Source organism: Corvus moneduloides, chromosome 1 (assembly GCF_009650955.1).
Source record: "Corvus moneduloides isolate bCorMon1 chromosome 1, bCorMon1.pri, whole genome shotgun sequence".
In the NCBI taxonomy this organism is placed as follows: Eukaryota; Metazoa; Chordata; class Aves; order Passeriformes; family Corvidae; genus Corvus; species Corvus moneduloides.
Window position 1 is genome coordinate 122,635,136 of NC_045476.1, and position 27,227 is coordinate 122,662,362.

Consider the following 27,227-nt stretch of genomic DNA (forward strand, 5'->3'; position numbering starts at 1 on the left):
GTTCTTGTCTCTCAAAGTTCAAGTGTCATCATACTATTTCCAGCTCATTTGTTACGGTTGCCACCATCACACAAAAAATATTCAACATAGAAAAACTTCGTTTTCCTTTACGTTCAAGGAATTTATTCTCCAAGAGCTGCGCATATTCTTCCCATCCCCTCATGAATAATTTATACAGTGCCAGAAAAGACCTCCTCAACCCCAAACTCCAACAAAGTAATATAAAATTAGATATAATGAAAGAATTTAATCTGTTCTAAAGATGTTGACATTTTTTTCCTTGAAAACACATTTGCAAGTATTTCTGAACATACACTGTTAAAAAGCAAACTCTAAAAAAGCAGCATTTATATCATTTCTCATAGGAAAAAGATCATAACTTTAATAATTTATTCCCACTTGCAGGTCTATGATTGACAGCAGATACCCTACATCTCACAAATCATTTAATGAACAAAATCAATGCCATTTAAATGAAGGGAGTATAGCATTACCTCCCCAGTCAGTTTAATGTAATGAATTGGTTAGCTGGTGTTATTAGGATAGCCTACAACACAATGCTTTTGCTTTTTTACAAAGTCTAAACCCAAGCTGGTTGTCAAGCACATTAAGCAAGACAGAACACTCAAATCAGATTTAACCAACTATTTTAAGACATTCTTAGAAATAATGCCTACTGATAGAATGTAAAATACATGCTTTGGGCAATAAAATATATTGCATTGATCAAAGCTGGTTACATAAACAAGCTTAACCAACCATTGCAAAAGAGGTCGTCATATCCACTAATAAATATTCAAACCCCATGAGTGCAAATTTAGCCCGAGTCCAGGAAGAGCACATACAAACTAGAGAGTTAACTAAATTGTGTTTTAGTTAACAACTGAGTTTAATGTTATGAGGAACTTATATACCTTTTTTGCTTGCAAAGCTAGTGAGCACAGCAGAGAGAAACAAATTTCATTTTCACATCCGAGCAAATGTGGAGAGGCAAAATACACACAGGAGGAGCGTGTATATTTCAGACCACAAAAAGCACAGTACATTATTCACATAGTTAGAAAAAACCAAGACAATTACCCAAATGTTTAACTGGTAAAAGTTTAATGTCAACTTACTTATAAAAATGAAAAAATATTTTAGAATTCACCATACAATTGAGCAACCTGGCCCTACTGACTACCAGCTATAGGAAGGCATTTAAGGAAATGATGGTTGTGTCAAAACAAAGGCTAACTTGAGGCATGTATGCTGCTTTGAAATAAAAAGAAAAGAAAAACCAAAAAACCCTCCCATTTGCAGGAAGCTAGATGCTTAGCCTAGTTTTTAAAGCTAATTACAAAATCCTCTTTCATACTGGTCCAGATGTCTTGACAATTTCTTCTTTTAACAGAACTGTCAAAAGAAAAGAATTTTTTATGAGATCTTCATACAGCTTAGTTCTAAATCTTTGCAAGAAGATACAGAAATATAACACCACACTTAGGATATGGAAATTACTAGTTAAAGCATTTGCTTATATTGTAACCATTCCTTCAGGCATCTGTATATAGACACTTCCGTAACTGCCACCTTACAGAAAGTTTTAAGGACAAACAGACTTTTCCAGGTACTACAAACAATTCCATCAAACAATTTCTAAGCTTTATACATTATCTAGATATCTCGGAGCACATATTTGAACAATATTCAGCAATAAGCTATGTAAACCAAGATGCATAAAATATTTTTTTTATGTGGCACTCTTAATGTATACTGTGGCATGGCCCTGCAGAGCTGCAGCATTCTTAACACAGAAAAATAATAGAATGAGGTTATCATGCTTCCTGCTGCATGCAATCACATCTTAAACTGTAAATTTTACAAGCCTTGTTTTAGCGTTTCTCCGTTTTACTGAACTACCAGTATTTCTCAGAAGCTTTATACATTCCTATTTCCCGAACTTAAAAAAAAGATTCAATCAAGTTATCACTGCCCTACACTTATCCTGGCACTGGAATACAGCAGCAGTCATCTCTCTTTTTTATTGCTTCTTCTTTTCAGAATAGCAAAAACCAGAAAAAACAGTAACAGAAGGGCTAAAAAAGGCCCACTACACTCACCAAAGAAGAGATTAAAACCAGTTAAAAGAACTTTGGGTGAAGAAAGAGAAAACACTGTGACTAGCTTGTCACCACTTCATATGGCAAAGCAGTATTGTAACTAAATGTCGCAAGGACTAAGTCCTACTTCTCTCCCCCTTTGTCACCAACCTATTTGAGAGATCTCATACCTTCAGTCAAAAATACATTTCTAATTTAAAGCAATTTTGCCATCTCAACATGTAATACCATTAATGGGTTAAGAAATAACTAAAAGTCAACAGAAAGTGATTTGTCACATTTACTGCAAACCAAAATTAACCACAGAGCCTGGCTGCCTGCTATCAAATGTGCGGAGCAGTCTAACACAGTCTTACCTTCCATCTGTTTCCACATTCATTACAGACAACAAACGTTGTCATGGGTTCATCAGCACTGCGGGTTTGAACCTTTGGCAAAGGCAAGAGCCAGAGTGGAAAAGGAAAATTAGTATCTTCAACTTTTGTTAGTGTGTGTTCAATGTAACTGTTTCAACCACAGTTTAACATTAAGGAAACAAATTCACGTAAAACTACAAGTTAACTTTATGTATCAACTGAAACTGGGCTTTTTGCCTTGCTATAAAGCCATTATAAACTTAGGTTTTGAGAGATTTAGTAGCACTAAAATACCAACTTCTGCATGGAGCTGTGCACGTATTCCTAGGAACAGATTCTGCACTAAAACTACAATGTTCAGTACAGCTTCACATACCTTTACTGATTCAAAGGCTTAAAAGTCTCATGACTGAAAAACAGCTTGCTATTTAAAGCATCTGATAAGCAATAGAAAATATAAATGCAGCTGATCCTATGATGAAAATTACCTTCCCTGAAGCACTGTTAAGCAAATTAAAGCCCCCTTTCTGCAGTTGTAGGAATGACTATAGATCAGGGTCTAGAGTTAGTCAAATGGTACATTCAATATATTTAAAAATGTGCATGTGTATATACATATGTATTATTTTCTGCTATTTAGTCCCTCTGTAGAACAAAGTTTACACACATTAAAACCATTATCTCTCCTCCACATAAAACCTTTATGAATAAGATGTATTAAGAAGAATTAGCAAAAATTCAGCATTGCAAAGAAACTGAAGTTTCAGTCTGTACTGATACTCAGCTTGGATCTACATAAAGTTTTTGGCAAATAAATACAACAAACTTGCTTTACATAAGCACAACTAAGTAGATCCAGCTATCTTCACATTTTGAAGTTTGTCAGCATTTTGTTAAAAGTTCATTTTGCAATTTCAATTTTTTTTCTCTGACAAGCTTTATATATAGGACTTAAGCTTCGGAAAAGGAAAACAAGGAGTCTGAATAACCACGCACCTGGGTGTATGTACAGTTCTTCTTTTTGCACTTGCCACATGTAAACAGATCAGTTTGGGTACCTCCTGTTTTAGCCATCTGGTGCTCTCTGATAGCTTCTTTGGTCAGATTTTTGCGCATTTCTTTCAGCTCATCACTTGCCATTTCCTACAAAGGACAAAGAGCAGACAGAGCTTACTAGAGAGTTTTAGCTTTAAAACAAGTTAACACTGTGTGAGCCAATACAATTTTTTATTTAGAATCCATGAACAACAACTCTGTTGAAGGGCAATGTAATTCTACACATTTTTAATTTTACAAGACTTAAGCTGGGATATTTCACAGCACAGAAGCTACAAAAAGTTTAAAATGTTCTTTTTTTTAACACAGGGAAAAACAAGTTACAACGTCAAACATCTAGAAACATTTCTATGCAAATGCACTTCTGAAGTTCAGAAATGTAAGAGAGACAAGGTAGAGGACTTAAAAGTCCTCCAGAGATGCAAAAAAGATCCTCTCCCTAGGTTAGATCCTAGGATAATTGTTTCATTGACCCACATAGGATTTATCATAGGAAAAGATTTGCATTATTTTGACAACTTCCATATTTGTACCAATAAATACAGTACAGCAATAATTTACCATGTGTAACCAGAAATCATACACACTTAGTTTCTATAAAGAGTTCAGAATCACCCATTTTCTTTTTCATTTAACATAGTTTTAGTGCACAAGATCTCCACAATGTCTAGCAATCAAGTGTACACAGCAAAACCAATTTGTTACCTTTTTTTCAGTACAGTTTTATTCAACACCCCATGCAGATGTGGAATGCCAATCTTGTATCAATGCTGTTTCACTTCAGAAGTAATCTTAACACTAAGGGGGTTTTAGTCATTAACATTTTAATCCAAAACTTTAATCAAACAAAGAATGGGCACTGGACAGGACAAAATATATGCTTGTGCATATGTATATAAATATGTAGAACAAAGAAAATCAAAATACATACTGAAGGTACAATTTACTTTTTTTTACACATTCTTTCACCAGCCTCTATTTAAAAAAACAACCAACCAAAAAAACCCACCACAGCTTTCTTTTGCAATAAAGTTAGCCATGATTTTCATTAGTTGACCATAGCTTTAATTTCCTTCAGTCTCCAAGACACTCCTTTAATACCTCATCTGAGGGGAAAGAATCCAACACACAGAAGCAGAACTACAAAACTGAAACGATGTTTAACTACGCTTTAATTTTTCTCTCCCATAAAATCTAATTTTTCATTTGACTTTACAAAAAAGGCACAGTCTTTTGGAAGTATGGGCAGCTTACATAAATTACTTTTATAGCTAATAAATACAGGCCAGGATGTAAGTCCAATAAGGAAAGAGTTCAAGACCTGTGCTTTACTTACCTCTGCTGTCATTTTGGCAAACTTGTCAGGAGGAATGTTTCCACATAATACATTTTTCCTTAGGTTAGGGTTCTTTGCATCCTTGAGATTCGCTATCCTACTTCGTACCCTATTTTTGTATTTCATATCAGTGTTTTTTAATTCTTGAAAAATAGGTGCTTTGTATTAAGGAACAAAACATGGATAAGTAAAATAGAGTAACACATTAACAAGTAAAACAGAGCACTAGAAAAGATTCATTTTGGGGGGCAATTTCTAAACCAATGTACTTCACTGTCCATCAAGTCCTCCCCCCACCCCAACCAACAGCTCCTGTTCAACACAGCAGAATTCACAACCTTCTGAATCCTAATCACAGCTTAGTACATGGTCAGTGAAATATGAATTTTTGGGTAGTAGGATCTCAACTGAAATTAATTCATTTCTGAGAATTAATTCATTTCTGAACCAAATATTCAAACAATGACAGCTCACTAACACAATTTTTTCGTTAAAAAAAAGAAGCCCAAACCTCTGTTCCAGAACCATTCAAACACTGCTACCAGAACTACCCTTTTGAAAACTGTGAATTCACTTAGAAATAAACTTGTAGAAAATCAAATAAAGACATTAGAAAATGATTAAGAAGCCTGTTAACTGTTAACAAGAAAGGATTTTTAAATAGCATAGAAGAGCCCAGAATTTTATGTAAGAATGCTTCAGTAAGATATAATATTGCTGCTGCAAGGAAAACATATTGAGCCGAAAAGAACCCACACGCACTCACCTACACGCATTCCTACATATTTTAAGGCAAATCATTTAGGTTGGGCTGTTTTTTTAAACACTAAATTTATACTGATACTGATGTATCGAACACAGTTTACCATTTTTGTTTTACATGAAATATAAAAACACTCAATAGTTAATTCATTTGAAAATTATCTGCGTTTTTTAAAAACACTCCTGGGTAGAGCACACAGATATACAACAAAGGATATCTTCTTCAATCTGGGAACCCAGCTCTTCTTCATCAGCACCAATAGCAATGTAATCATCTGATGAAAACAAATAATAAAATACTAGCACCTGGCACTCTGTGTTCTATATCCCTGAGATCCCTATAGTTTCAGAACTCTGAAACTCAGAAAATTATAAAACACCTGCAGTGAGTTTTCTTTTTGTATAGGTAATTCTAATTTACTGCATACTTATCCTTTCAAAATTTATTACTTGGAAGAACAAAAATAAGTGAAAGGAAGCAGAACAGAAGTTCAAAAGAGTTAAAAACCTTTAAAAATCAAAAAAGTTCTGACACCTAGTTGTAAACACAAGTAGAAATAAAAAACCATTACTACAGAAAGCTTTGAATATTCCAATAGGTTTGGCATCTCTCCCATCTCCACAGCCTGCGCATAGAACAGACTATTATGAAAAGGAAACATTTTATATTGTGTTTAATCAATTGTTTTAGTCCACACAATACAAGAATAAGCAAATAAATATTCTGCATGCAGGGAAAAGAAAGATTTAATTAGAAACATAGTAATTAAGTAACAAACTGTCTTACTAGATTTTTTAAAATGCAAAACAGAGATGTGTCACGAAACACATAAATTAGAAGAAATAGACCACAGCAGTCTTGAAGACAATGCAACACTTGAACTAAAATGTCTCAAGATAACTGTTTACTGTTTCTGACCAAAATGCTGCCTCACAAAGACATCTGCCTTTCCAAGACTGCTTAAGAACAAATTACATACAGTGCTTGCCTCCTCATTTCAACATGGGTGTACTTCAGTGAGTAATCCAAACATCATTCCTCCTTCAATCTCATACCAAAGGCCATAAAACAAGAAAATAACCTTATTTTTTTAACTCACGGGTCATCAGTTTACATGTGCTATCGAAAGCAACATAGCAAAAAAGGTTCTTGGAAAACTAGCTAAAATTAAGACTACATAGAATTATGAATACTAAGATGCTGTATGTGACTGTCTGGTCCCAAAAGAAGTCTGTGAACTACATATCCAGATGATCACAAATTCATGGTCTTCAGTCAGCTTTGCTTATTGTCTATACCTGAATTTATATGAATTAAAAGAAAGAATAAAAGAATGAAGGGAGTAAACACGGATGATTCCGAAGTCTACTGACACTGGGCCAAGTTACACTAAGCTAAGAACAGAGAAACAGGAGCTGGGTCACAATTTTGATAGAAGAGAAGGACACACCAGAAAAAAATCAGGCAATTCTGTAAAGTGCAGCTTTCAGTTTGCTCCTTATCTAGCATATCATTCAATTTGTCATTTTAAAGACACCCAAGTGTGCATGAGAGAGAAAAAGAAAAAACCCGCAACAGTCAAGGAATTTACAGATACCCAAAAGGCACGAAGTTAAGAGCAATGCAAGACTCTCTTATTGCAAGTATCTTGATGAAACATCAAGAATAAATCACAACAGTAAGGCAGCTTCAAAATCCGAAGGTCTCCAGGACCTCTGGTGTAAGAAAGGCAGTCTTGTATATAGTCACACCCCCTCAGTCAAAAAGACTGAGACAAAAAAAAAAATAGCAGCCTCTACAAAAATATTTAAATAAAACTTTAAAGAGGCAATAGCCTTCCTGAAAAGAAGATCCCCGGTTGGCAAGCTATCAGATGAACTGAGCCACAAAATGTCCTGAATCATCAGCAATGAAGATGCATTTTGAAACATTCCCATGCTGTCAAGGCTACTCATTACTGGCACCTTGGGTGAACTGGTTTATGGGTCTACACACGCAAATGGACACAAACAGGGTTTATTCTACCCTACGGGGCAGGAGAAAATGTAGAGTGGAAAAGACAGAAAGAAGAAGGAAATATTTAAACTTGAAAATATAGTCTACAAAGCTCACCTCCTGTTCTGAGAGCTGCAGAGAGCATTTCTCTACATTTCACTCGTACAGAGTCTGAAGTGCTTGGAGCCCGGGGAAAGGAAGGGATGAAAGAATTTGAAGGAGCACTACCCTCCTCCTTCCTGCTGCTGGAATTGCTACTTGAACTGCTAAAAAAAGGCAAAATGAAAACCAATATTAATGTTTTTTCCCCCTTCTTCAAAGAACTTTGTTTCTGGGCAAAATACAGGTCTTTTGCTATATCCATTTGATGGTATTCCAAAATAAGAACACAGGCCACCTTTTTAAAGCTATTTATAGCTTTAGAGTCAATACAATTTTAAAGCATCTTTAGACTATTCACCAGGGTATTCCACACAATAGAGACACAGCAGGTATTTCATTCCATTATGTGGCACATAAGCCTTAATTCTCAGTTCTTTACATTGACATGAAATCTTTTTTTTCCTCCCACGGAACTTTACTTTAAAAAACAGTGACGATACATCACACCAACATTCACTCTGCAGTGAATGCCTTGCATTCAATCTGCTTACTGTATTGAAGAGGTGCCATGGGCACAAAAAACCCCCCACAATTTACCTAGTTTTGCAAACTGTAAACCAAGTTTTCAGCTTCCATCAGGACATATAGTTAGAGGTTAAATTTCAATTTTAAAATGGCTGCTGAAAAGAGATCCCTAAACTCAGACATGTATAGAAGAAGTGGGCTTGCAAATACTCTTTTGTAAATGTTCTTCAGCTCCTGCAGTGACATTAATGTAGACTTCTTTTTCTGGTAACATATTTTGTGTTTACAAAAAAGAGTGCAGCATGTTTATTAAACATAAAAGCTAACACACTAAAGAAGCATATGCAATTACCACAAAGCAGAGACTGAAAGTTGTTTTACAGTTCTCAAAGCTGGGTGCTAGTACTGAGACAGGACAGAGTATTTGACAGACCCAACGGATGGAATAAACAATAAACTTGTCTGGCCATATCTTGACCTATGTCTTTCTTTTTTTTCTATGTCAACAATAGCACGGTTTACTTCCCTAATAACACACTCTTTCTCGTACAACTCTGTCTTTCAGAAAAGAACATGGAAGCTGTCTCTAATGTGACAAATTTGGACCAAATAGTTTAAAGTTAATTTATACTGACTGAGATTATTTGCACAGCCATTAATAATTAAGCACCTTTCTTCTCTGGCTTCAGGGCTGTTTTGTGAGGAAGATGCAGGCTCCTTTTTCTTTTCTTCAGAATCTTTATCAGTTGAAGGTCCATCTGGAAATACAAAACATGAGAAACTCTCTTCTACCCAGAAATAGTAACTGATTTAAAGCAGTGGTAAAATACCATGATTTCTCCTGAACCAGTTGGAAATGCTATCAGCTCCCACTCTCTGCTTTGACCTTCTCTTGCAGTATAACATTCCACTTCCCAACACCCTCCCAACACAGGAAATGGAAAACATGACAACATTTCAGATCCTTCAAGTCAAGTCCAGCATCTGCTTAAACTGGCAGTGAAGACATGACAGAAACACAGACTTTTACGATTTATTTTTTCGAACACTCCTGCATTAGGTAGGCAGTAACTCCTTAGGTATTGCATCAAGTCTCTGGAGTTTGTCTTCCATGCTTTATATATGTAAGTTCCTACTACATACATCCATTCTTATTAATTATATTGTGAAAATACCATGGTAGGCAAAATAGAAAGTCATTTTCATATTTTTGAAGGAGTTTTCCAGACACACAGACAGTATTTTCTGTGATAGCTCTTAAATTATTTGTCTCAGTGTCTAAATATATTTGAATCTGCCATTCAACATACAGGTTATATTTCACAATGATTTTATAAAGAATAAAGACAAAAGTCTTTATGGAAAAGAGCAATCACAACATTTAACTCTAGCATAGCAAGAATGGATACACCCTTCTATTGTAAAGAGGATTTCAGAGTGGCTAAATTGAGTGCCTGCTTTGATTTGCTCTCTAGAAAGGCTGGCTTTCTACTGCCTACAGAGAAAGCCTTGTGAGACTGGCATCACTGATTGACAGATTTTGTGAATTCCTATTTCCAAGTCCTTATAAAGCTGCTATTAAACTTCTAAATTTGTAGACACTGTATTATCAGAATAAGCATATATTACAAACTTTAAAATTAATCAAAAACAGAACAAGAAAAGGAGGGAAATCCGTTAAGGCTCAGTCTTGCCAACAAAGATGTCCTGAACTAAGCGTGTAAATCCCTGTTGAAATATCTAAAAGTATCCTTAATTCCAGAGGAAGCCCATCTCTGTGCTTCTCAGAGGAACTTGGTGGTATGTAACAGACAAATTCAGGTTTCTTCAAACTCGAGCTTTTTAATTTTATTTTTATAGAGTAGAAAATAACTGTACTGGCTTTCTCTTTATAGGAACAATAAACTGAACATGATTTTGATACTTTCCTTAACCTGTGAGTTAAGGAATTTATCCAATCAAATATCACTTTATTAAAAAATCTTAGCAGAGACACCAGTACTGGATCAGACTAAGCACCCATCTACTATTCTGTCTCCAGCTGTATCTATAAAGAGATGCACACAAAATAGTATAGGAACCAGAAAAGCACAAAAAGATAATTCTCCAGATTACTCCCCCAGCCTTCAAGGGCTCACTTATTGTTGCAATGTTGTATTAAATCCTTGAAAAATTTCTTCATTTAAGGTAAAAAAGATAATTAAACACAGATGATGCATTTAGGCTGATTGTCTTCAATAAGCTGAAGATGTTATTCAAAAATATTCCTAACAAAGATAGCAATTTAACAACTTTTGATTATAAAAAGTAATTTCACTAAGAAAGCAAACAAGCCTATAAACTGAATGGATCACACAAGTTCTTTGCTATGACAACTGAAGTGCACTAAGAGAAAGAAAACAACTCCCATTTTTAACATGCATACTCACTCTCTCTATGGCAACAACTGATTACATGATATAATCTTTAAAGATGTTCTAAATATGCATGCAATCTCTTTTACCTTCCCAGTGTTTTAAGTACATGATCATTTTTGTCAGAGGCTTTAAGACAAACCAGTAGATCAAACAGGTATCTTGGGGTACAGCTCAAGTCCTGCAAAGCAGGAGCTCTGCTTCAGCCCATTTACCTACACATTTTTCTGGCACACATGTTTTCAAATTCAGGTCTGACCTATGTATCTCCTGCTTATTTTGCACCATATACACCACAGTGGTTATAGCTGGCACCCAGTTTTCTTTTATCAAACACTTCCATTCAGCCCAGCACCACTTCTCCAAGGGCAGGCACCTGAGAACACCTGCCAATACCCCAGTGGATTCTTTCCCTTATGAAGGACAGGGCATACACAAGGCACAGAGGTAAAAGCACAGCTCCTCCTATAGCTGCAGACCAGTCCATGCAAGGATGTCTCAAACCAAGGTCAGACTTGAGCAGCTGAGACTGGACATCTTCAGCAAGTATGTCTTCAAAACTATAGTTTCTTTAATCACTTAAGAGTTTATAGATGTTTTTGCTTAATCTAGTTTCAGAAAGCTGAAAATAAAGTTAATAGCATCCTGAGTGTTTAAGTTGCTTTTATGGATCATAAATTGGAAAGCACTAGAAGAGGTGCTTTCCATCTTTAGACTCAAACATTAATAAAGATAACTTGTTATATTGAAATACGGTATTGACAAAAGAACAGAGTGCAATTAACAGCCTGCTAGACAGCATTTCACCTATCCTCCGGGGAAAGAAAAATTATCCTTGACAAATTAAAAGTCCCTACTAATTACCTTATTTTACATTCAATGGCCAGACTCTAATAGAAAGGAAGAATGACATCTAATGGGAACTATGAACGACCACAGAAATTCTAACAAAATAAGGTGGAAAAAAAATGGCCCTTCTGTGAAATGTCTTTAAAAATTCCAATGTGATTCACCTCAGGAAGTCTACAGAACATTATAAATATTTATATAATATAAATTACAAGTTGTGCAGTTCCTTTTTCAACTCCATACAGCTATTCAAACTTACCGATTTTTTCTTCAGAAACAAATGGAAATTGTCACCAGTTTTAGGATTGAAAACTGTAACTTCACAGTTTTAGCTACTGCATCTTCAGGAGACCATAAAATAAAATCTCAAAGTTTTGGTTTTTTAATAAGAGAAGCTAATTCATATTAAGACTTCTTCTTTAAAATACAAAGAATATGCTAGTAACAAGAATAGACTATTAGCCATTGCAGTAAGACATTCAAAGTTTAACAACTGCACTGCAGTTTCTACCTGGAACTTGCAATTAATTTGAAAGATACTTGAAGCTTCTCCAGTGAAAACTCTCCAGGGTCAAACATGATATAACAGTATCTAACTGTATCTAACTTAGTTATCTAATCAAAAATTTTAATGTATACAGCCAGGTAACATAACTAATCTGAATGTTAGAAGCCATTAACAGCTTTCTCCTAGATTTTTCTAACTAGGTTACAAGACAACACTAGACATTGCTTGTAGCAACAACTTGCTAGTAACAAGAAAAAAATTAGAAGATATAAAGATGTAATGTTATTAATCTATAAATCTAATTTTAAATTAAGAAAATTTTAAAATAAATTTTTTTTCAGAAACGGTAATGAGAGGTGACTAGTTATTACCTGGAATCATATGAAAATTTAATTTAGCAGGATATCATGTGTTACCTACTCATGAATCACCACCAGAACCTGGAAAGTTTTCTGAGTATTCAGCTTAAAAAAGTTAAAAGAAAGAGATAAGACAACAGGTATCAAATGACATAGTTACTAATTTAACAACAACCTTAATATTTAATAATTATTTAGGCTCCATTTTCCTGACTTTGACCAAATAATCTTGAGATGCACAAGCAACTACACTTGTCAGCAATTCCTCTACAAGATGTAGTAAGGCATGAAGGTAAGATCAGTAAAGTTTCTTTCCAGTAGCAGCACTGGGAGGAGGAATATCTAAAAATCCCTAAATAAACAACAGAATTATGAACTGTTTACTATTTTTAAAGGTTTTTTTTATCATCAGTGACAAAAGACCATGACACAAGGACTTATTCACTATATATGTTTTTCTCTTACATGGTATAATTTATCATGTGTTCTCTCTCCACTGATTAGCTTAACAAATTATAGACCTACTAACAGTACATGAACAGTTCCAAATATACACTTGACAGGAGGTGATTTCCACAGCTCATATTTGATATGAAAATGAAACTACTGAAATTGGTTTTGCACTTGATTCTGCTTGACGTCTTATCAAGACATGTACTTTTCTTATCAATAGTAAATAGTATTTTTGAACGCTATTAGACTCTAATTTAAGAACTTGTTTTGCCAGGAACACTTCTTTTTTTGAGCAAAGCCAGTAGGTTTTGAGATATCCTTGAACAACTTCACCCTGTGACAGCATTAACGTACCTGTAAGATAGTCCTAGACTGACTGTACCTGCTTGCTCCAGGAGAATAAAACCCAGATTCAAAATAATGAAGAATTTTGTGAGCAAAGTAATCTGAGTAAAATACTTCTGTGATGCCTGACTGGTGTTATTAACGCTTAAACATTCTTTTAAAATAAAATTACTCAGGCATGCCCTTCTTTGAAATAGGAATTTCAAAATGTTTGTGGCCTCACTTTTAGTTTTCAATACTAGCAACAGATTATCACTTAATGTTAAGAATATTGTGTTGTGATTCTGCATTTTTAGTTCAGTATATAAAGTTACTGGAGGAAAGTTTACTTAGAGGTCTGGACATTCTTTTTCGCTGTATACTCTTCAGTTCTGCAAGTAATTATTTGTTATGAGGGTTATATTCCTTAAGGAATTTTTGTTACTTTTCTAATGTAAGAAACACTCCTGACAACCTAAATGAGTATGCATAGATTCATTATCTGCACAGCATACTCTGTATATTCAGCTACTTGGCAAAACAATTATTTGTAAATCCCATGTTATAACTGAACAGCATTTTACTCTGAGAGCTGAATTTAGCTCGTTGTGCAAATTGTGACCATCTCTGCTGTGTGCTTTAACTTTCAGAAAGTATCTGAAGGGGCCTTGCACTGTGGCTCACCCAGTGAGTCACTTCAGACAATGGTCACAAGCCCCTCTGCTGCACAGCTTCCGACCCCTCCAAAAAAACATTGGTAACCTGGCAAGACTCAAGTCAAGCCACAAAGATCTGGTGCTTCACAACTCACTTTGATTTGTTCTCATGTTTCCCATGCATTCCTAAAAACTAAACTCTGATAGCATTGAACTGAAACATTACATGCAGCCTGAACAGTCAACAATTCTTGCCTAAATCAAAATGTCATTTATAAAAATAACTCACAAAGACTTCAGAGCTCTGAGTACAATGCTTGGTACGATTAACAGCTGTCCGCTTCTGCTGCCATCTTTGCTCCATACCACTTTACATGCACTATAAACAGCATAATCGAAACTGATTTCTCAAGCAGCTCAACATACGGTATTTCGTATTCTTCCGAGAAAGTCAAAACTAATGACAAAACAGAATAAGAGTACTTTGTAAGATTCCCACCCATACTTATACCCTATCTTTCACAGCTATGAAACTTTACATTCTAATGAATTTCTGAGCAGTGATAAAAGAGGCAAAACATTTGCCTTACTATGCTTTATTATCAGATCTACATTGCAACCAATGAAAATTTAACTACCTAAGTTTTGAATGTAAGCAGTACTGTATTTTCAGGAATAATTTGATTTTATGTTGTAAGTGCATTACTACAACTATACTAGAGCTGGCACAATAATGCACACACAATAATATCTGTCCTGTAACAAAAATTAGCACATGAATGAAGGTCACATACCCACTGCCTCAAGAAGAATTCAGTTCTGATAAATGCCAAATATTTCTTATTTGCTTTCCAGCTCCTCACATGTTTGACTTTACCTCATGCAAGAAACCTTAGGTAGAGTCTCCCAGCTGTGTTAAAACAATCTGAAACTAGCAAGCTACAAAAGGGGAAGGTCCACTTGCCCCAGCTGTTTGTTACTGCTACAATCCCTGTGCAGGAAACAGTAACCACAAACAGGCTGGACCAAAAAATGATAATTGAAATTTAAGCCAGAAGAAATGAACAAAACAATTACTTTCCAACTGGCCAGTTCCCAGCTTTGGTCTTCTAGATAGCCACTCCAGCACTAGTTGTAACACAGGAGGGAGCAAAGGGCTGGAGGGAAGTCAGGACTGCTCCTTTCAGCAGCAGCCTACACCCAGATTGACCTGCCATGCCCATCAGGAACCACATTCTTACCCAGACCTCTACAGCATGAAAACCCTCCAGGAGGAGGGACACTCCCCATGTTTTACAATGCTGGAACACTTAAACACCAGTAAGCTTTAAGTAACAACATATTAAGACAATTTTGACTGACTTAAGGTACTCAAGTGCTAAAAAAATGAGGTAATTATTTTTAGTATCTCAACAAACAAATGGCAAATCCTTTGGTCAAAGCACAGCAATAATCAGGCAGATCTCCCACTCCCCAAAGAGAGCAGCATCTGAGCACACTCCCAAACGCTGAGAATTCTGTTGGAAATGAGAGTATCTTCTCTACTATGTTGTCTAAGCTAAATTGCAGTATTAAAAATTTGAACTTCCAAGAAATAAAAAATTAACTCTCACCAAATATTGAGAGGGTTTTGTTTTTAGAACTTAGACTAATAACTTCTAATAACTTGAGAGCTAAATCACTCAATCCAGCAGCTACTTTTGGAAGTCTTTAGAGTAACTGATGCTAATATGCAAGTCAATTTCTCCACTTACATATCTTACCACATTTATGTCCTGATATAATAAAGTTGGACTTCTGCATTTAAGTTAAAAAATAAAAAGTATATTATTTTTACTATTTACCATTTAATTCTGATCAGATCCTACATTAATATCCTTTATATGCATTTACTTTTATTGTAAAGGTCATTATGAATTTAAAGGTATTTTATCAGCATGTTCAGCGTTATCTAATTTTAGCTAAACTTAATAAATTTACTAAAACTAGTATTACTAGTAGGTAGGTTAAAAGTCTTTAAGGAAACTTTAAAAAGTTTGCTGTAGGGGCTGTTGCTTCTTACTAGAACATCAAAGTTTAAAGTTCTTAAAATGCACAAACTGTCCATTTCTACAGACAGAGTATTTTCTGTATCATTTACAAGACAGTAATAAAGTATCTGATAAAATACTTCACAACTGATAAAAATGAGGCTGAATTTAAATGGTAGGGGACTCTAACACTCTCCTGGTATTTAGCACATTTTTCCAGACAGAATGGTAAATATTTAAATCATAATGTAAACTGTTTTCTATTTTAAATTTTAAGCTTCAGAACCTTAGTTTACCTAAACTTACATACAAAGAAACAAAATAGAGTGCACCACAGTATATGAACAAATGTATCTGGACACAGTTTGAGACGTAAGCGTTTTCAGATATATTAAGTATTACCAAATACCCCTGAATAAAACCCTAACAGAAAGGTTTTGTTAAGTGTATTAATTGCTTTAAGGGAAAGTAAACAAAAAGTATTAAGACACTAATTAGTAAGCTGTTTAAAATTATGAAGGTTTTAGAAAGTGCAGCTCTGTTTCTCACTACCTGTAAGTGCTAACAGATTTTAACATAATTTTTGTTGGTTTTTTCTCTTCACAAATCACTTCATAACCAAACTTCAAAGCCTCCACCCTCTCACATGAGATTTTGCAGCAGTTCTTCAGAGTACTTGTTATATTTGACAAAGAAAATAGTCAAGAAGAGGCTTGTTAGTGCTTGGTGCTACAGTACAGTCACTCCAGCTCAACTGCATGCAGTGAGACTTCAGAAATGAATCACATCAGAGCAGCTGATTTCCTACTGCCTGCCAGCCCCAATAAAATACTCTCACAGTAATGGCCAAGTGACAGCCAAAGAGTAAAACCAATTACATCAGTGTAGAAAGTTTCAACATTCACACAAGAGCACAAATATGTCCAAAGCAAGGCATGTCAAGGATGTGCATCAAGGCTACACAGAATTAAAACATGCAAGAGCAGGGACGTTTCTGTTGCCATACCTAACAGCTTCTTCCAAGACTTGATAAGAGATTTTGCTAAAGATGTAACCTCTTCATCTGTGCTTTGCTTGCGTATTGCATTCACTGACATTCCAATTCTGGTAGACTGCAAAAGAAATAGAAATATACATTATCACAAGTGACACAAAGACAATTTAACAAATGAACACATATAAATTTGTACTTTGACGTAAGTTTTTACAGGGTCTTTTTTTCTTTTCTGGTGGGTTTATTTTCTTTTCTCTTGAGATTATCAGAACAAAATACTGCAAGCCTTTATAAAAATTATTTTAACAACATGGACATTTTAGAAAGAAATACAACAGTATTACCATTTGTCTTCATCACAATGGTTTGGGAATGGGTGGGCAGTGATGGTGGGCACAAGGGGTAAAGACTGTATTTATACTTCGGCACTATACGATGCTCACTATCTTCTTCACTGACATCATACTCTTAGAATTCCCATTTAGTGGCTGTGGAAAAAGCTTTAATACCAGCTGGGAGCAGGCATGTTTTAGGTATCTAAAAACTCTGGCGATACTGAGATTCTTTAGAATCCTTAGCACAGAGAGTTCTGACTTCAGATAGAAGCAGAACTCTCTGTGTTTACGATTTTTAAAAATGAGCTATCCTATCTCTGAAAAGGCCAAGGCGGTGACAAGCTTTAAGCCTTTGCCCCTACTGCCACCTACAGAGTGAATATGGGAGTAAGTTACAATCCACACCTTTCAAGACTCAGAAGATGGGGATATAAATTTAGCTCAACAGTAACGTTTTCAAAGATTTATGGCTAATGTGTTCATGCAACAAAGAGAATATTTCCACCCTTTTAGCTTCACAAGAGGAGAAAAGCATTTAACAGTATAAATAAGGATTTTATTATCATTTTGTATTTTGACTGATGACTGAATTCTTTGTTCTTAGGATGCTTAGTTTTGCTGCATTACCATTTACAGGACTCACTAAATATAAACTATTCTACTTACTTTTGCTACAGATCATCATAAATTTCCTTCTTCTTTAAAGGAAAATTTAAATCTTTGTGGCTTGCTAAAAATGGGTATGATTTGTTCCTGTTAATTACTTCTTACAACCCAAACAACACTTTCTGAGGCACCATGGATGTGTTAAATACTGGAAACATACTGAAATAATCCGTAGCTATTTTAGCCAAGGAAACACATCAAATAACCTCAGGCCTGAGCATCAGCTCTAAACACATATTTTGGATTAAAGAAAACAGATGGTTACTCACCTGTTACTAAAGTGTTCCAAGACGGACTCTGTTCACTCAGATTAATGGTACTAGCCAATTCTCCTGATATTTTGAACACTTAAATCTCAAAATTATGTTCAGACAATAAAGAATAACATGCCCTTGAAAATCCATAAAATACCACATCTGGATGAGAAGAATGTATCTACCAAAAAACCCAACCCTCCATTAATACCTGGGCATAACAACAGCCTATGCTCATCAGCAAAGGGAAAACGCACAAACTCACGGACTTATTTAGCTAAGTAAAATCCAAAAACTCAAGGAAAACACGAAACTAGTTGGAAAAATTTATTTTTCTAATCACACAAGAAAGACAGTTTATGGGAACTGTCTGAACTGCCAGCTTTCTTAAAGCAGTACCTAAAAACAACTCATTTGTTTGCTTTTATAGAGCACTGGATCAGGTCTACCTGAAGAGAGGAAGTAGTGATCCACTAATTTATCTGCCTGCTAACTGACACAGATAATCACAAAAGATCAGTGTTATATTCTCAAAATGACTATGTTTTAATGACAAACCAGCTGGCAGTATTTGAAATTTCTTCAGTCTTCCTGCCTGGGGAGCTGTTCTTCTGATTGCCGTTTTTAAGTGAAAAATTCCAGTACTTTCATTCTTCCCCTTGTTAAATTCTAGAGCATTTTTCACCTGCTTTCAGAGTAAAGACAGTCAAAGACAGTGTAAGACAGCTGTTTTCATCCCTGAAGCATTGAAGCTTTGGCCAGCAGCCCTCAGTAGGTGTGAGCAGCAGCGAGCATAAGTAACCTATGACTGACCACAAAGCAGAGCATATGGTGGCAGCAAGTCTTCTCTAAACCAGAACAAATGCAAAATGTAAGGAACATAGCTGGAGAGGAAGAGCACCCACTGAAGCAAGCAGAGGTGCTACCAACTTTAAACTGTGTGTGAGGATAGAGAACTGGTGAACACTCAGACCAAAGCAGAGCCAAACCAACCACGGAAGAATAACCACCTCTGGGTTCCCAGGTCTCCACAGCTTGCCAGTGAACTGCCCTGAAATCATTAACAAGGGCTGCACATCACAGCCTAGTTCTGCACATGTGTGTGTAATTTCCTGTAAAACCTGTTTGTTAAAATAAAGCCTGACTCACTCACTGTTTGGCTGTGCACTAACCACAATTAGCACGAGGGACACGATGCCTTTAATGCTGTGAAGCTGCTAAACAGATTTGCAAGTCAGACCACGGGATAAATCATGTGTGAGGAAGCCTACTGGCTCCCTGCCTAGCTGAGCACGGATCAACTTACTTACATAAAACTCATTAGATCTAACACAGTGGTATTACTGCCTGTAACCACTTCAGCTTTCTGTGAAAAAAAATGTGCCAAGAAAGGCACAAGACACCAGCACGAGTCCAGACTATGATATTCACCTTCCTCTTCCACATACCTGTAAAACTAGTCAGAGGACCTTGTCATTTCAGGCTGAAGTAGCAGTGATGTTACAAGAAAAATCATCGCTTCTCTTATTACACAGGAATAAGAGAGCTAGCAAAGCTTTTCTCAATGTAGCAAGCTTTCGAAACTTCTTAAAAAAGGGTATGGAAGTATGCTGTTCACTTGTGTCCTGCATTTCATCAATTCAAACACATGTGTCAGAATTCTTGATCTAGGTAAAGGAAGATAGTGCTTCCACTTCCTCATGACCATTACCTTTCTTGACATTGGCACACTAATGATCCACTGCCAGACCAATGCGTATGATTACTTCACATTTCAACACTTGCTCAGAGTCCTCCATTGCTTAAGCAAATTTGGGATGCCAACAAAGAAAGTTTATGTCAGACTTTATATATTTATCAAACTCTCAAGAAAAAAAAAAAGTAAAATTGAATCCAAGTATGTTGCTAAATGCAATCTTATGCAGTGGAACTGTTTTGAATACAGCAATGGATATTTATTAAAAACTTCCTAATTAAGGTACAGTCAATGCCCTATGAAAGAATATCCCAAAGTACTTGAATTTCCAGAGCACTTGCAGAGAGATTCTTAATTCCAAAGGTAAAAGAACATTATTACACTTAGTGCAAAATGTAATTTGCATTAAGACCTGCACAAAGAAACTCCACAGAATCAGGTTAACGGAGGGGTTTTCTGGGTTTTGTTCTTGTTTTGTGGGGGATATTTTTTCTGTGGGGTTTTGAGTTTGTTTTCTTTTAAAAGAAGAAGGTCATACATAGAGGACAAAGTCAGAGTTGTATCAGCATTCATGCATGAAAGTGACACCTTAAAATTTCTATTTTCTGTCAGAAATAGGATTAGTAATAACTTATTAAGTACATTCTGCAAATATATAGGATGCATGAATCAAGAATGTCATTGCTTCTGACACTTTTAAGATTTGAACTTTATAGGTAATTCTTTATCTGTGACCATTAATGCCCCTTAGAAAAGTTACTTTTCAGTCTTCTCCAATTTAAGTGGCTACCACAGCAACTCAGGTCTCAGATTTAACTCTGCCATTTGAAAATTTTCATGGATAGGGAATATCTGGTTACTTTGGAACAAGAGTGGCTCACTGATCAATTACATGACAAGCTCTGAAACTTGACATGTAAGGAAAATTGACCAAGTTTAATTTTTGAAAGAATTTACAAATAATATAGGAAATATTGTTAGAGATGCAAATCTAAGCAACATTAGTGTGAGTATCCATGCAACTGGGAAAGACTGTACCACTCCATCACTCCAGCCCAGGAGAGTAAAAGTGGAGTATAATTATCTTAAGAAATACCCTACTCAGTGTGGGGGGAGAGGACATGCAGAGTGTGTGTCAAATACAACTTGCCTAAAAGGCATCAACTATGTTTCTCCTCACTTACAATGCAAAACCGGAACTAACTTCATTAAAAAAAATGGCATCAGCTGTAGTCAGGTGCATTTTCCTTCAGGAGGAAGGAAACACACATTTGTGTTAGAGTAAAAATGTAAGATTCTATGTACAGTAAATTTGTAAGCAGCTCTTCTCCTCTGTCCATGACAAAATTCACTACTCTCAATCAGAAAGATAAGCTTTAAGAGTTTGCAACTGGAAGAAAATACTTAAGTGCCCTAAATCAGGCACTCACTTCAAGTGAGACTAGACTGCCATATAACAAAAACAATGCTTCCAAGGACTTTCAACCTACAAATCTACTTTAATAGTGCAACCTTCTTTCACATCTGCTGGCTCCACCTTCATCATTATGGAGCTAACATTTGCAACATAACAACAGTAAGAAAATCATACCTGTAACAACTCAAGGGTCATGGGAATATTCTTAAGCTCCTTCAACAAATCAAGAGCTCCAGCCTAAAAGAAAGAAAGAAAATAAAAAAGTCAACTTAGTAGCAATCAGGAATTTCAAATATAATATCAACAACATAATCTTATCTGCCTTCAGTGTCACACACTGGGTTCAAACCATCAGTTCTCAATTTACCCACAGAACTAGATCAAGGAATGTTCCACTTCACAATCTCTAAGCATTTACAGGCCTTAACTTGGAAATCAAAGTATTCACTCAAAGACTAGGGAAGTTTTACCCCATGTAACTCAAATGACAGTCAAAGTGTTCTGTCAAATACTACTTAACCAACACATATCTTCAAGGGTACTTCACTTAACAGCATCAGAAACAATCCAGAAAACAGCAACAATTTTCAGTTCAGACCAAGCACAACAGTTTTAGGACAAGAACTTGGAGCTGAGAAGCTCCGCAGTCATTGCATCAATGACGCACACATATATATAAAACATACATAGACATCATTCTTAACTGTATTTGTGGTGATGTGGTAAAGCCACACATCATGGGTTTTTCTTTTTCCCCTGCTAGGACTGTTAGGAAAGGTACTAACTAATTCTGTGTTAGCAGCTTTCTAGATAGATGAGTCAAGTTCAGAGACTGTACTATTAGGCATTAACAAAGTCTATACCCAGCTACTCTAACAACTCATTCTTTAGCAATGTAGGCCTTACTTAAAAGTTTTCATACATGTGAGCTGTGTAATTCTCTTTAACCTCTCCAACCTTGATGATTTACCAACTCTACTTCAGCAAAGCTCTGCACCAGCCACTTCTGACTGTGCACGTGGGCTGTAAGACTACATAAATCCCCAAAAGGCTGAGATGATCTGGCCGTTATCCAAGTGCACATGGTGCTGAACCTGGAAGCTATGAACAGAAGGGAGGCAACAACTGCCTGTGCATCCAAGAGGCCATTCTATTCAGGCTCAGTTCATTACCTTCCCGCCTTTTTATTTTCTTTTTTTTTTTTTTTTTTTTTAAATTCATGAGGTTTGGAAATAAATCCCACAAAATTTCCATCTTGCATATCTGTGGAATTTGATTCCTTTTTCTTTCCTTACCTCTCAACTCATCCTATTTTATTTTGCATTTTGCTTGCTTTTCAAATTCTCCCTAATTAACTTCTAATATGACACCTGTTGCAAGGAAACTTCAAATATTCTGCGACATCTGCAGTCTTACAATTTAACCACTAAAGATAAAATAACCACCAGGAGGTTGAGAAAAATGAAAGTGGAACTTTGGAGTCACATCCAAAAACCCTCAGCTCTGGACACCTTCAAATGTTTGCTACAACCTTTGTTTTTCAAACACTTCTGACTCAAAGAAGCCTCCAAACCCAAACATTTCACCAAATCCCACCTTACACAAATTCAATTAATATATAAAGCTAAAGTTTTACTATTTTGCCATGATAGCAAAAGCCTCATTTAACTTTTATTCATGATATATAAAACTTCTCCAGTCTTAACCACACAATTTTAGCAGGAATGATGCAAGACTGAGAAATGTCACAATGTTTTCAGGTGCTAAATTGAGTTGGCATACTAAACCATATTTTTCTCTCAACAGCCATAAATGTGGTTTCTTCTGTGCAAACACAGATCCAAATAAAGCAAGTTAATTATCTTCACTGCTACAAAACAAAATCAAATTCAAGAAAATTTTCTTAGCCAAAACAAAACTAATGACAGAAGCCAATGTGCCATTTTTAAAAATATAATCTGATAAGACTTACCTCCACACCAATTAAGTTATTAGCAAACTGTACACAGCATGTAATTTCAAAATAAACACAGCTTACTGTAGTCTGCAAATTCAACACAAAAATAATACTGTAATGCAAAGTAGCACTCCCTTCATCTCATCTTAGAAATACAGTCTAGTCAAAATTCCTTTGCCTGTTATATCCCTTCTCAACCGTACATGTGAAAACAAATTTATTATTCCAGAAGTAAATGTTTTCCAATACTAGTAACTTGATACATAGGTTAACGGACCATGCAACAATTAAAAAAAAAATATAACAGAAAGAAAAAAAAATTTTAAAAACAACCAAAAAACCTCCCCACAAACAAAACAAAACCCAAAATAAACAAAACAAAGAAACAAACAAAAACGAAAAAAAAAAACCAAACCAAACCTAACCAAAAAACAACAGGTTAACAGATGTTATCTAGATTTTGCGCTGGTTTCTGTACAAATTACCAAAATTTATAATGCACTAATCCTTTCTAAGCCTTCATACTTCTCTAATCAATTATAGTGTGTACCTAGAATTAGATGCTTTAAAATTAAATTTAAATTGGTTTTAAACTCATACCAACTAAACAGTTTTTCATAACCACTTTTCTTAGCATAAAGTCAAATGCTCTCTGTATCTCAAAATCAGTGTGGAAGTTGCACAGTACAACCTGTAATTACTTTTATTCTTAATGGAAGACTTCTGTGCTCAAAAAACACCCCCAACCATTAAGACTACTGTTAGAAATCTTTTAAAGGCATTTCTATAATTTTATACAAAATGAAAGGCAATGCCCCATTCTCCTAGGCTGGTTGGCTTCCAATTTACCTTGTCACTTAAATTAGCAGAAGTCAGCTTCATACAGATTCAGTAGATTACTCCTCTCAGCTTCTTTCTGTTGGTCAGATCACAACACCACAGAATGGTATTCTACAGTCGTATTTTAAAGCTGTGCTTCAGGCAGTAGAAAATGGAGTACATTTTTGAAGACAGCAGAGCTATCCAGATATAATTCTGTTCTACTTAAAGGACTATAGATTTAATAACACAGATAATTTTATTTTCTTCTCTAAACTTACTCAGGCATTCTTGATTTTTTTAATCCATGGGTGCAGCCTTAGTTTTCATACCTACTCATTACAGCAGCTTAATGAAAGTAAGGTGTGCTTACTACAAAAGCTCAAAGGAAGGCACTACAGGTTTTAATCCACTCACAGTTCTGAAGGAGAAGTAATACCTATTTTAGTTTGAAGCAACAGCAGAAATATGTCTCCCACAGTGCATGAAATACTAAATCATATTATTTCCTCCTTCAAAACAGAAGAACCGCATATATCATTTCACTAAAATAGTTACAAAATTTGCACAGCTACAATTAAATCCTTAGTCAAAGCAAATCACCAAGAGACTGACTCAGAAAGAGTGTCTGCATGGCCTGCCCTTTCAACTCATCAAAAGAAACACCACAGAGTGCTTTGCCACAAGCCAGAGTCGCCTTTTGTATGAGAGATGAAACATTTCTTGTCATTTGACTCTTGACAGCTTCAGAGTGAGCAAGTATCAAAGCTTTTTTTTCCTTTATTATTGATGCGTTTCATCAAATCATTCTCATTCAAAGACACAGACCAAGTACCTGTTCTTGATGAGTAAAAATGGAGAAAGGAACACAAGAGGTTGTCAAGAGCATCATTATTCAGTGGGTACTTGTGTAAGAATGCATTTCTAATTCTTCTTCATCTTTGTGAGACAATAAAGTACCTCTTCATAGAGACTGCCTTAATAATTTTGCTAAAGTTAGCATTTTAACTGCAGAGCAGACTTGGGTAGGAAATCACTTTGTGCAATTAAAGAAATATCTTGTAAACAACAAAGACTAGTAAGAAAAACACAGAGACATCTCCTGGTTTAAATACCATTGTACCTCCTCTCCTTTGATACAGGTAAGAGTTTTTATCATGCTACACACATGTGCCTTGGACAAACTGTCAGACTTCCACTCTTGGCCACAGTGGCAGCTCATTGAGAAGACATCAAACCAACAACAGAGCCACTTGTGTGTAGTAAGGAGCTGGAGTGAAGGAGCTCTGTTTCAACACAGCGCAAAAGCCCAACTGCCTCTGGTGGTCCCATGCTCTCACTCCTCGGATGGAGGTGAAAATGAAGGTCCAGCACTGGCTCCAGCCAGGCACAGCCTGGCCCAGCTGTGCCTGCTGTGCTCAGCCACCAGACCTATGCTGACCCCAAAGAAGTCACTGCTCCCCAGAGCTCTGAAAGTTAATTAGGTTATACATGCTAGAGTGTGAATACATGTTCTCACCTGCTGTTAGGAATTTTATCCAAACTTCTAAGCCTCTCAGATCACAGAGAAATACCCTGTGGTCACCTGCAGCATCCCTGATATTGCTACTCCCCAGGATCAACAGTCGTTCTCATATTATCTGAGAGCTGTCATTCTTTTTAAAACTGAGCTGGCTGCCCTTTGTCATTCCCATGACCATAATATTTAAGCATTTCAATCAGTAAGTTTTCACCCTTTCAACACCTTGTAGGAAAGAGCCTACTTCAGTTTTAGAGAAAGTGAGAAACCAAATGCTTTTGTGCTTAAAAGCACAGAGAACAGAAATAAAAACAAAGACAAAAAATATGGAATTAAGGAATGCTGGTCATAAAACTCTTTCCTCCAGACGAGGTTCCTGCTGCCACAAGTATCATTCGAGAGTTCAAACCTCAAGAACTGAAGCATGGCTTGTGTGTACTTGCAATGAATTTGTTTGTATTCTGAACTAAACAAATTTCATTGGTTTAATAAAATCAGTATTTCTAGAAATATGTAAATATTATTAATAATGCTCTTTATACTGCCCAGTGATAAGCAATAACAAAAATACTTTATCTATGAAGTGGAATTCCATAGTGCTGCGTTCTGAACTATCACTGTTAATGTACCATCATAACATATAGAAAAAAACCCTCAACTTTATGTATATAATAGTACCTTGCAGGAAGAACAATCACAAATGCAAGCACAAATTTCCAGAGAATAGCAATGTGCCCACCTGATAAAGAAGTACTAAACAGAGTTCACAATTTACTTGCATGCTGTTTTATGCATAACCATGATCAGTTATCTGGCTGTTGCTCTACATTCTGATTTTACTTACTTTGATGTGTTTGTAGGCATCATATAAACACCATATGTTATCTGAGCTCTGTATGAAGGGCATACACGACAAGAACACTTGAGCTAAGCTAACTGAATCCTACCTAACTGAGACACAATTTATTCTCCAGATTAATAAACACAATTAAAAATGTTGCAGGTAAAGAAAAAAAAAAAAAAAAAAAAGAAGGAAAAAAGGCTCACATTCCCCATCTGTTCGTGAAGTTTACCCACTCAACTCTGGCCCTGCCGCAGCTGGGTTTGGGCTCTTCACTCATATCTTAGTTTTTACATCCCACCTAAAACTCTAGCTTTCAGGCCTAGAAGCGACAACGCCCCATGCACAGGGGACCATCTCCGCAGGCACTCTCCTCGGGGGCAGGCTTTCCCCCACAGCCCCGAGCAAGGCCAACGCCGCGGTTCCAGCGAGCAGGAAGCGGAGCGCGCAGCCGCTCCCAGCCAGGGCCGGTGTCCGGGCGGGAACCTCCTCTCGGCCGAATGCTCTAGAGCGGGGGCGGCGGGGCCGCTCCGCCGGGGAGCAGACCCGGCTGCCGGCCCCCCTGCTCTGGCGGCGGGGCAGGGGGAGGCGCCGCAGCCCCGCGGGGCGGCGAGGGAAGCGCCGAGGCCGCCGGGCAGAGCGGAGAAACGCGGCGGCGGGAAGGGACAGGCCCCGCGCCCGCTGGAAGGAGGGAGCGCAGGGCCGGCCGGGGCCCGCGGCACCGCCGCCGATCCGCCTCCCGCCCCGTCCCGTCCCGGCGCTCACCGCGTTCTTCTTCTGCACCATCTTGTCCATCTTCTTGGCGATGCGGATGATCTCGTCCTCCGTGGCCATGGCGGCGGCGGCCCGGGCGGCGCCAGGCAGCGCGCGTCGAGCGCCGGCCGCGGGAGCCAGGCAGCGC

The 27,227-nt window shown here is 36.7% G+C and overlaps 1 protein-coding gene and 1 long non-coding RNA gene across 4 annotated transcripts; both read right to left on the reverse strand.

The window, feature by feature from the left end:
• Window positions 1-865: 865 nt before the first annotated feature.
• Window positions 866-27,227, reverse strand: TCEA1 (transcription elongation factor A1). 3 transcript variants are annotated; one of them, XM_032125236.1, is made up of 10 exons: window positions 27,092-27,227; window positions 21,365-21,427; window positions 16,835-16,940; window positions 8,906-8,993; window positions 7,726-7,871; window positions 5,831-5,887; window positions 4,851-5,005; window positions 3,455-3,601; window positions 2,459-2,530; window positions 866-1,395 (listed from the first exon to the last, which is right to left on the reverse strand). In XM_032125236.1, exons 1-10 carry the CDS (start codon window positions 27,158-27,160, stop codon window positions 1,387-1,389), a joined length of 912 nt encoding a protein of 303 aa, XP_031981127.1. In that variant the 5' UTR covers window positions 27,161-27,227; the 3' UTR covers window positions 866-1,386. The 3 variants fall into 3 exon arrangements, with proteins under 3 accessions (XP_031981127.1, XP_031981120.1, XP_031981117.1); XM_032125229.1 differs by having other exon boundaries at window positions 7,726-7,874; window positions 27,092-27,199; XM_032125226.1 differs by lacking the exon at window positions 866-1,395 and having other exon boundaries at window positions 2,444-2,530; window positions 7,726-7,874; window positions 27,092-27,200.
• LOC116451639 lies at window positions 22,362-26,979 on the reverse strand. Its single transcript, XR_004243262.1, has 2 exons — window positions 23,997-26,979; window positions 22,362-23,234 (listed from the first exon to the last, which is right to left on the reverse strand). It is a non-coding gene; the product is annotated as an uncharacterized LOC116451639 (long non-coding RNA).

Bases quoted from the DNA above. Each gene is read 5' to 3' on its own strand.
- TCEA1 (XM_032125226.1), bottom strand. From the start codon at position 27,160: ATGGCCACGGAGGACGAGATCATCCGCATCGCCAAGAAGATGGACAAG. The intron at 8,994-16,834 runs GTATGGCAACAG...TTGTATTTCCAG, and splicing joins GTCTTGGAAGAAGCTGTTAG to ATGGACCTTCAACTGATAAA. The intron at 2,531-3,454 runs GTGCGTGGTTAT...CCTTTGCCAAAG, and splicing joins AGAACTGTACATACACCCAG to GTTCAAACCCGCAGTGCTGA.